Source organism: Amblyraja radiata, chromosome 12, assembly GCF_010909765.2.
Source record: "Amblyraja radiata isolate CabotCenter1 chromosome 12, sAmbRad1.1.pri, whole genome shotgun sequence".
In the NCBI taxonomy this organism is placed as follows: Eukaryota; Metazoa; Chordata; class Chondrichthyes; order Rajiformes; family Rajidae; genus Amblyraja; species Amblyraja radiata.
This window is the reverse complement of record NC_045967.1, coordinates 10,654,681-10,665,824: the sequence shown is the minus strand read 5'-3', so window position 1 is coordinate 10,665,824 and position 11,144 is coordinate 10,654,681. Positions and strand designations below refer to the sequence as shown.

At 43.4% G+C, this 11,144-nt stretch overlaps 1 protein-coding gene across 2 annotated transcripts in view; it reads right to left on the bottom strand.

The window, feature by feature from the left end:
* Positions 1–9,605: 9,605 nt before the first annotated feature.
* tmem255a (transmembrane protein 255A) overlaps positions 9,606–11,144 on the bottom strand; it is a 52,103-nt gene continuing 50,564 nt past the window's right edge. For both annotated transcript variants that reach the window (XM_033030213.1, XM_033030214.1), the window contains one exon: positions 9,606–10,186. In XM_033030213.1, coding sequence (XP_032886104.1) covers positions 10,034–10,186 — 153 coding nt within the window. In that variant the 3' untranslated portion in view covers positions 9,606–10,033. The remainder of the gene's footprint in view (positions 10,187–11,144) is intronic.

Below are 11,144 nucleotides of genomic sequence, written 5' to 3'. Positions count from 1 at the left end.
GCGCTTCCCCAATCCGTGCAAATCGCTGTCATGCGGCGCAAACTTGAGACAAACTGTGCAGCAAAGATCCTATAGCTCCGCTATACAGCTCCGCAACACAGCTCCAGCTCCGCACGATCTTCGCTATACGATCTTTGCTGTGCAGGGACTGAAGACAGCCTGTCAGCGTGAGAATTCTCTCTTCAGCGTGAGGGCGTGAGAATTGGCTGAAATGCGTGAGTGTCACGCTCAAAGCGTGAGAGTTGGCAGCCCTGCTTAAATATAGTTTTAATTTAACGTGATATCCACTAAAATGACACATTCATTTAGTAAGAGGGTGGTGAATCTGTGGATTCATTGCCACAGACGGCTGTAGAGGCCAAGTCATTGAGTATTTTTAAGATTGACAGATTCTTGAAAAGTAAGGGTGTCAGGGGTTATGGGGAGAAGGCAGGAGAGTGGAGTTGAGCGGGAAAAATAGATCAGCCATGATTGAATGGAGTAGACTAGATGGGCCGAATGGCCTAATTCTGCTCCTATGACACATGGAACAAACAACAATTTACTACTTTAAACAAAACTACTTAAACTTCAAGTGTTTGCTTTCAGGATTCTTTTAATTAGCTTTTCTCCCCAATTTTTGATTTTAAATAATTTCTCTGCCTCATTTTTGTTATATTTTGCTTCCTGTCTCAATTTTGTTTTTTGTCCCACTTTTTTTTTTCTTGCCCTTTGCAACCAGGCAGTGAATGAAGTCGACATCTGAGCAGGTGGGAGAATAGAGACCGGGGCTGTGATTGTGCAATAGCTAGCAGGGCTGGAATTGGCAGAGAGATCTTCGAGGATGGCAGCAAGCAGATGGAGAGGTGAAAAAGATAGACAGCAAATAAATTGATTTCCCACACTGCCATTTATGGCAAGGCTCACCACTCAGTTTGTTTAGCCTGTGCAAATAACACTTTCCCTCAGTAGAAATTAAGTTCACTATCCCATTGATGCATTCCAAAATTGTTCCGTATTGCGATTTGATAAGATCCTTCCAAAAGGTTACACAAAAAAATTATAGCAAGAAATATTACCGGCAAAAGCTTATCAACTGTTTAGTTACAGAGCATCGTGGATGAACTGTGCTTTAGTCCTGTGAACTGTACATTATTCTACATGCCCGAAGTAAACAGTCCAGTGACCACTATCTAACTCCTTGAAGCTGTATGTCATCATATTTGGGTCAACAATTTGTAGGGCGGCACGATGGTGCAGTTATACAGTTGCTGCCTTACAGCGGCAGAGGTCTGGGTTTGATCCTACTACAGGTGCTGTCTGTACGGAGTTTGTACGTTCTCCATGAGACCACGTGGGTTTTCTTTGGGAGCTCCAGTTTCCTCCCACACTCCAAAGACGCAAGATCATTGGCTTTGGTAAAATTGTAAACTAGCCCCCAGTGTGTAGGATAGTGTATGTGAACGGGCATTCACTGGTCGGCGCAGACTCGATGGGCCGAATGGCCTGTTCTCGCACTGTATATCTAAAATCTAAAGTAAAGTCTTAATTTCAATAGACTGCCAAACGTTTGTTTCCTTTCTTTGCCTTAAAATATGTTTTTTTGGCAAACTACCCAAGCGGACATACCTGAAGAAGGGCCCCGATCTGAAAAGTTACCTCAAGTGAGTTTATTGTCATGTGTCCCTGTATAGGACAATGAAATTCTTGCTTTGCTTAAGCACACAGAACATAGTCGGCATTTACTACAAAACAGATCAGTGTGTTCATGACCTCCTGCCTCAGCCACTGAGTTACTCCAGCATTTTGTGTTTTTTGAAAGGAATGAAGTTGACCTGAGGAGACCACTGTAGGTTGTTGCACATTGTTGACCATGAGCCAGTAGGGAGAGAGGAGAGAACATGTCATGCATCTTTTAAATTATTATGCATTAATAATTTAAAATGCTAGAGATTTAATGCCAAGACATGAAGTCTAAGAGCCACCAGCTTGCTATTGGGATCCAATGCCATAAGCTGCAACCTGGTTCCATCTGCCTTGGAAATCAAATGTGGTTGCATATGCAATGAAGTGCAGCCTCTCCAAGTGTCTACTCTCCATGTTCTAAGCACCTGTCACACTTTTCCTTGGAAAACAAATACAACTGCAAATCTTGAATCTGAAACAGAAATTCTGGAAGAACTCAGCCAGTCAGACAGCCCTATGTGCAACGAGAAGTCTGTTAATTTTCAGGTCGAACGCTTTTCATCAGTGCACTTTCAATGTGTTTTTGATAGTTCAGCCTTAGACATGTGTCAATTTGTAGGGGAAGCCAAAAATAGGGAGCATCCTAATGACAATCATAAATTTCAATAAAGAACAGATATAAGAGGGACCACAGGGGCAGTTTTTTTCCAGAGAGGATTCCAAGGTCTGTATCTGGAATGCACACCTGAGGAAGCCATAGAAATGGATACAATTATGACTTTCAAAGGACATTTGGCCAGCTGTATGGATAGGAAATGTTCAGAGGGATATGGGCCAATTGTATGCAAATAGGAGTAGCCCAGAATGCTAACTTGGTCAGGATGGACAAGTTGGGCCAAAGGGCCTGTTACCATGCTGTATACTTCTGTAACTCTTGGTGCACATTTTAATATTTGTGTCCACTGTTCCCCCTTCTAAATTTTTGTATAAAAATGGCTGATTTTGTGCTTGTCCCAAAGGATTTGACTTATCACTCAATCTCCAACAGGTTTTAATTACTCTCCGATACCTCAATAAATTGACTGTTAATCTTTAGTTATTAGTAATATGATCTGATAATGCTAGAAATACTCAGCAGGCCAGCAGCATCCGTGAGGACAGAACAGGGCATCTCTTTGACAGCTACAGTATGCTGAATTGTAATCAACCAAGAAAGTTAACTTTCTCTCTACAATGGTTGTCTTACCTGCTAAGGATTTCGAGCAATCAATATTTTATTTCAGATTGTCAGCGTCAGCTGTACTTTGCCTTTGGTGCCTTGATTGTTAGTTATGGCAGAGTCGTGTGGACTCCTAGATATTGGTGAGACCAAGCGCGGATTGGGCGATCATTTAGCTGAACACCTTTGGGTGTATCTCTGAAGCACCTTGAGAGATGCTCCAGAGATACTGCCTGACCCACTGAATTAATCCAGCATTTTATGTCCGTCTTCAGTGTAAACCAGCTTCTGCAGTCCCTTCCTACACATGGTTGGGAAGCTAGCCTTCATATTCTGCATCTGAATACTTTCAAACCATTAGTAGGTCTAATGATTCATTAGAGACCATGAGTAGGTGTCAGGCAGTGGAAGGGGAGTGGCTGGGGCGATAGAAGAGACATATTTCAAGGCTGTATCTTTGCCATTTGCAACGTGCCGTGTCTGATAAACCCTTGATGGCAGGAGAGATTTGAAGCTCATATGTCTTTAATTATATCTGGCAACTGAACTGTTTTTGCCACTTCAAATATCAAAGCATAAAACAAAACCGAGGAATTTAGCAGCGTTTTCTGTTATATCCTGAATATTCTTGACATTGATTGATTTAAGGATACAGCACGGAAACAGGCCCTTCGGCCCATCGGGCCCATGCTGACCATCGATCACCCGTTCCCACCAGTTTGAAGTTATCCAAATTTCACATCCACTCCCTACACATTTAGGGCCAATTTGCAGCAGCCAATAAACCTACAAACCCGCACGTCTTTGAGATGTGGGAGGAAACTGGACCACCCAGAGGAAATTCATGCAGTTAAAGGAGAAGTTTAAATGATGCCGATTCAGTGATCCCACTCTGGATTCTTTTCACATATGGAGATAAATCGAGCGGCCACATGATCCACATTTATATCCCAAACACAAAAGAAGGCACATTCTCTCAGTATGTGTGAGGTTTACATTTCTGGCCTGGAAACATATACTTTCGTGGATCTAATTCATCTCTGAAAATTAGGGAAATGAATGAGTTTTTTTGGGATGAAATCTAAATAAATAGTTCAGAGAATATACTTGCTGTTCTGTCAAGGGAACCGCCTCCTATTTAAATAGATTTGTAAAAGTTTACTTCCTCCACTCTCCTTGGAAACTGTGTTGGACTTAGAACATAGCTTCCATTGTCTGGTAGTCTGTAGATGTGGGTGCCAGATCAGCTCACCAGGCTTGAAGGCTATTCATTTGCACAGCACAGTAGGTTTCCAAGGCTTGGGAACAGTGTAGTGAGTTACTTTCCCATAATTAGATTCTCACTAGAAATATCAGTAAAAGGGGAATCTACCCATTTCGCATCTGGTTTGTTGGCACCTTATAATGGTGCCACGTTTTAGTTCAACAGAATTGCTCAAGTTTAACAGGTTTACATTGGAAGGCCATCGTCATTCTTTGGAGTAATATACTGTTCACATGGCGTTCCATCCCAATATAATTGAGCCTGGTTCTTTCTGCGTGCAGCACTTCTGACTTACAGCTGAGGAGCAATGGAGATACATCACCAATGTAGCAGTCGTGGTCACAGTGGAATGTGAGAGAAACATAGAAAATAGGTGCAGGAGGAGGCCAATCGGCCCTTCGAGCCAGCACCACCATTTAATATGATCATGGCTGATCATCCAAAATCAGTACCCCGTTCCGGAGTTTGCACATTTTCCCTGTGACTGTGTGGATTTCCTTTGGGTGCTCCGGTTTCCTCCCACATCCCTAAGACGTCCGGGTTTCTAATGGACTCGTGTGTCGGGAGTCAATGGGAAAGTGGGATAAGATAGAACTAATGTGAACGGGTGATCCATGGTCAGTCAGCGTGGACTCGGTGGGCTGAAGAGCCTGCTTTCTTTACTTTATGCATTGAAATATCAGTGATACCAATTACAATCGACACCGACGCAGAGAGTTTATTACGTGATAGTTATGATTAGTATTCACTTGCTCATTCACAGATTATGAGCAACAAAGTGTAACTGTCCAGGTAATCATTAGTTCAGGCAGCATATCTGGAGGACATGAATAAACTACATTTTGGGTCAGGATCCTTCCTCAGTAGTTTAGAGGTACAGCAAGGAAACAAGCCCTTTGACCCACTGAGTTCCCGCTGACCAGAATGAGGAAGGATCCCAGCCCAAAACATCACCAATCCATGTCCTCCTGAGAAGTTGCCTGACCTGCTGAGTTACTTCAGCACTTTGTGTTTTGCTCAAGATTCCAGAATCTGCAGTTCCTAGTTTCTCCCTTTGCCCAGATCATCATCTGCAGTTGAGAACAGACTGCATCCTGTGGTAGCAGCCATCCCACTGAGACTGAATAGCATCTTTCGGAATACCAATCAGGAATAAGAGGCCAAACATTTTCAGGATATGTTATGGCAAGACTCATTCGTAAATACCTGAAAACGTCACCAATTCATTGATTTTCCATGATTGTAGAGGAGAAAGCTTGAAAGCAGGGCATCTTGAGGAAGATAATTGGGGGGCAGATAGGATTCAGGGTTTCCATGTTACATTGGGCATTTGTGAGAATCCTGAGGTTGCTGACATTTTAACATCATATTGACTTACAGCATGGAAACAGGCCATTCGGCCCACCACATCACATTGACCAGTCGGCACCTATCCACACAAAACCATCTCCATGCACAATGGCCCATATCCTTCTCTGCTATGTGATTCATGTACTTGTTCAACTAGAGATTTCTTAAATGCAACCAGGGACCCCGCTTCAACTTTCCCTGTCAGTGCATTCCAGGTACTCACTACTCTCTGGGTCAAAAGGGTCTCCCCTCTGAACTCCTTCCCCATTATCCTAAATCTACATATTCTTGTTTTATCTACTTGTGATATGGGAGAAAGATTCCTTTCCGCCTCAATGTTATGTACCTCAATCATATCCCCTCTTAACTTTAGACTTTCGAGATATAGTGCGGAAACAGGCCCTTCGGCCCACCAAGTCCGTGCTGACCAGCGATCACCAGCACTATCCTACACATTGGGAACAATTTACAATATTATTCAAGCCAATTAACCTACAAACCTGTACGTCTTTGGAGTGTGGGGAGAAACCGGAGCACCCGGAGAAAACCCACGCGGTCATGGGGAGAACGTAAAACTTTGTACAGACAACACATGCTGTGTGGATCGAACCCGGGTCTCTGGTGGTGTGAGGCAGCAACACTACCTTGGCGCCACTGAACTGCCCTAACCTCGAAGGAGAGCATCTAGTTCTCTAGTTTTCCCTCATAAATGAAACACTCTATCCAGGTAACACCCTAGGAATCTTGCTTGCAATCTCTCTAGTTTTCCCTCATAACTGAAACACTCTATCCAGGCAACACCATGGGGAATCTTGCCAGCACGCTCACTAGTCTATCTTATTACATCCTTTACAAACCGCATGCACTACTCTAGGTGAGGTCTAATCAACATTTTATCAAGTTGAAGCATAACCTCCCTGCTTTAGTATTTAATGCCCCAACTAATGAAAGCCAGTATCCATATGGCTCCCTAACCATGTTATCTACCTGCACTGCCACATCAAGTATCTCTGGATTTATACTCCAAGGTCCCTCTGTTCAGCAGTGCTTCCCTACCATTCACAATTCATGTCCAAGGATTAGTGCTCCCAACTTGTATCACTTCACCTTTATCTGGATTAAGGGCCATCTCCCTTCACTAACACTGATATCATCAGTCTGTAAGACTGTGGTGAAGTGAAGTCTACAGTTCACCCCATCCACAACTCCGCCTATCTTTGTGTAACCTGATCATGCCTCCTACATCCACATCAAGGCACAGGAGTGTTTCATCATATGTACTGACAATGGAACAACTACAATTTACTTACAGCAGCAAACAGCCCTGTAAACACAATACACATAGATAATATATTATAAACAAATTAAATAAATTAATAACCACAATGGGCAGCACAGCGTTGCAGCCAGTACAGCTGCTGCCTTATAGCGCCAGAGTCCCAGGTTCGATCCTGATCTCGGGTGTTGTCTGTTTGGAGTGAGCTGGTCATCGGTGCTGGCTCTGATTTGTTCTCAACGTTTTCATACCTCTAGCTTCCTTCCCCCCTGATTCCCATTCTGAAGAAGGGTCTCGACCCGAAACGTCACCGGTTTCTTTTCTCCAGAGATGCTGCCTGACCCGCTGAGTTATTCCAGCATTTTGTGTCTATCTTCACTCCAAGGCATTTGTTACTTTTATGTGCAATGGATGTCCTGCCAAAATTGTGGCATTGCAGAAACTGCCCATTCTGGAATTGGTTCGATTGTCCCACTCTCCTCTGGTCTGTGGTTCTCTGTCTTCCCGCTCAGCCACTGCCAGGACCTGCAGCATGCCCACCCAATCCCAAAGATGCTGACTTCTGCAGCAGACCCTGAGAACCAAGCCCATCACATCCTTGGACTGGAGCTATGACGTGCAGTGCACCAGAGGATGGGTAGTGAAACAAAAGTGGTGAAGTAAAACACTGCACAAACACAATTTAATGGCATGGTTTAACCGTGTGAAGAAAAGTATGTTTATGTAGTTTCCCCACCTTCATCAACACCTCCACAGAAAGACGAGTCTTCCAAATTACCATCATTATTAGAAGTATTTTTATGGAATGTTCTGTCTCTCAAGCAAACAGACTATTTTGGGTCATCAACCCATAAGGTAGGCAGGGTCTTATGTATTATGTACAGCTGTTGTAAAAAAAAAAAGCACCAGGAAAACATCTCATCTCTTTCTGGAAATGGGGTCCGAACTCCAGTCATGTCTTAGCCGCTCCTCACATCTGTACTTGGTGATGTAGTCATAGAGTCATACAGGGAGAAGAAACTGGCTCTTCGGCCAAATTCGCCCATACCGACCAGCATGCCCCTTCTACACTAGTCCCACCTGCCTGCATTAGGCTCAATAAACAATCGATGCAGGATTAGGCCATTCGCTCCCTCGAGCCAGCACCGCCATTTAATATGATCATGGCTGCTCATCCACAATCAGTACCACGTTCCTGCCTTCCCGCCATATCCCCTGACTCCGCTATCTTTAAGAGCTCTATCGAACTCTTGAAATCTTGAAAGCATCCAGAGAATTGGCCTCCACTGTCTTCTGAGGCAGAGAATTCCACAGATTCACAACCCTCTGTGTGAAAAAGCTTTCATATCCCTCTAAATCTGTCCTATCTATGTACCTATCTAAATGCTTCTTAAACGTTGTGATAGTGCCTGCCTCAACTACTGCCTCCGGCAGCTTGTTCCATGCATCCAACACACTTTGTGTCAAAACGTTACCCCTCAGGTTCCTATTAAATCTTTCCTCCCGCACCTTAAACCTATGTCCCCTGCTTCTCAATTCCCCTACTGAAGGCAAAAGACTGTTTGTCTACTCGATCTGTTCCTCTCATGATTTTGTACACCTCCATAAGATCACTATTCATTCTCCTGCTTTCCAAGGAATAAAGTCCTAGCCTGCTCAACCACTCCCTATAGCTCAGGCCCTCGAGTCCTGGCAACATCCTCGTAAATCTGCCCTGCACACTTTTCAGCTTGACGACATTTTTCCTATAACATGGTGACCACAACTGAACACAATACGTAGCCTCATCAAACATCTTATATAACTGCAGCATGACCTCCCAACTTCTATACACAATGCTCTGCATTCTCTTGGTTCAGCAACATCTCAATGTTAAAACGGTCTTCTTTCATTTAAGATCACACTATGGCTCCAGCCTCCCTAACTCTGTATCCTTCTCCAGACTTAGAACCCCCTCCTTCTCTGAATTCCTTCAATCTTAGCCACCTGCTCAATTCCACTATTGTCTTCAGCTACCAAGGAACTAAGTTATGTATCTCCACCCCTCTATCTCTCTTTCCCTCATTTAATAGGCTACTCAACCCCCATATCTGACCAGGTTTGCAGCTATCTGCCCTAATTAGGGCTCTCATTGCCCTAATTTTGTTTGATAATATCCTTCGGAAGTACCTGTAGTTTTTTTTTGGCATGTTAGTGCGCCACACAAGAACTATTGTTAGAGAAATTAGCTATTAATTATATAAATATCTATTTTTCTATGAACTTATCTCCTTGTTTCGCATGTTTCTGTAGCGAAATGGAAATGAAACTTTCTGAGTTCCTAACCAGAACTATTTTTGTTCCCTTCTGAAAACATTAGGACCATTTCTCCTTTAAACCATGAAAAAGCCTAGCTTCATCCTCTTGTCGTTTACTATCCTTCCACCAGGAGTTCAGCAACATTCAAGTGAAATGGAAACCGGGATGATTTTTCTCTGCTTAACACAAAAATGCTCAGATTAACTGCAATGCCCAGAGAGAGATCATACCCGATTCAGCAAAGAACTATAAGCAAGCATAATCTGTCAAACTCCACTTGTGGCAACAGAGAAAGATAATGGAAGAATATTTCAGAACACCATCGATCTGGTGTACCAAGAATGCTTGAAATGAAAATACGCTTGCGTTCGTGCATATCTACCTGATAACAGCAGCACTGTTCTCGACACCAAGAATGTTCACATTATCTTTGTAAAGTGCAATGCAGATAAGTAAAAAGTAGGGACTCCGATGGATAAAACCCTCCATCAAAATATGTGAATACCATAAAACTAAAAATAGAATATCAACAATAAAGTATATATTTGTATGTATTTGTATGTCCTAATTGATAAATTAGCAACATAAGAAAATAGTTGGATCATTCACCTCCTTGACTGTCTGTCTTCATTCATTTAAGTAGTGGTAAATTGTTACCTCCAATGGACTTGCATTTGCCAAAGTGGTTGTATCTTTTTCTCTATTCACTGTAATCTTGGGTAATAAGTGAATTATTTTTCAACAAATAAAGATTAACATACCCTACAGTAATACAATAAGTTGCAGGATGATATGCTGATGGTCTGTACAGGTAAGTTCCTCTCTTGAAACTCGTTGCGGCGAGATCTGGTGATGAGAGGGAGCACACGGTGATCACAGCATGATCCACGTGGCCGCTGGTCTCATTAGAGAAGTCTTCAGCTGGGCCCAGTCTGTGCTGAATGTGGAAGGAAGGACAGGTCTATGGCATGTACGGTGGTGGCTTCTCATCAGGTGGATAGTACGCCGGGGAGTAGCGAGGAGGGGTATTTGGTGGCCACATATAGCTTGAGGCAGACTGTGAGATCGACTGCGAGTCATCCGATGGCGTTGAAGCTGAGAATATACTGGGATGCTGTTTTAGAGGAAGAAAATAATAGATTTTAAATATGTCTACCCATCTAGGTATGATCATAAAAAAGGGCACAAAGCACTGGAGTAACTCAGCGGGTCAGGCAGCATCCATGGAAACGAGGGTAGGTGATGCTTCGGATTGGGAGCCTTTGCAACGGGGCCTGACCCGTTGAGTTACTCCAGCACTTTGTGACTTTTTTTTTTGCAAACCAGCATTATATTTTGATTGCATGAGATTCATCATTAAATATTCCCATATCATGCAAACTATAGGATTGTTCTATAGATGGGCATTTATTGTACAGGTCCACCACTGATCTTTCGGCAACTGGTGATGCGGCACCTCCTTAAATCCAGACAATATTAAGAGAGTGCCCTTGAAATCCCTCCCGGGAAGTCCCCCCTGAAAATGTGGCGTCTAGGCCAGGTGAGACGGCCGATCACTACCTCACCGGAACTTCTGCGGCGATCGGCTGGGTCCAATTTGACTCCCAGACCTGGAATCTCCACCTTTGCTCTTGGCGCTTCCTGGAAGCCCCAGGCATTTCTGTCCACTGCCTCCTGCAAATTGCCACCATTAATGGCAGGAAAATATTGGTCTATTGGAATTTTATCTGTCTAGCCTGCACCTCAGTTGCAATTTAGTTAGGGGCGCAATGGCCGTTTCTCTTTGAACTCTTGTGTCTAAATTCTTCTCCTCATCTATTTGTCCTGTCCAGTATAAACTCTCTCTTTTAGCAACATTGAATTGTGGACAAAGATGGCCAGGAGGACACTGGAAATAACACCCTGCATTTGTCAACATTTATTGTGACCAGCTGCAACTGTAAAATAGTGCCAAAATGGTGCCTCTTGTATATAGACTCAGTGGGCTGTTCTGTGCATACTGTAGTGACCGGGGTGATGGTGGTTACAAACTGGGAGAGTCTTGCTGAGCTGCATGCTAAAAATGTATTTTT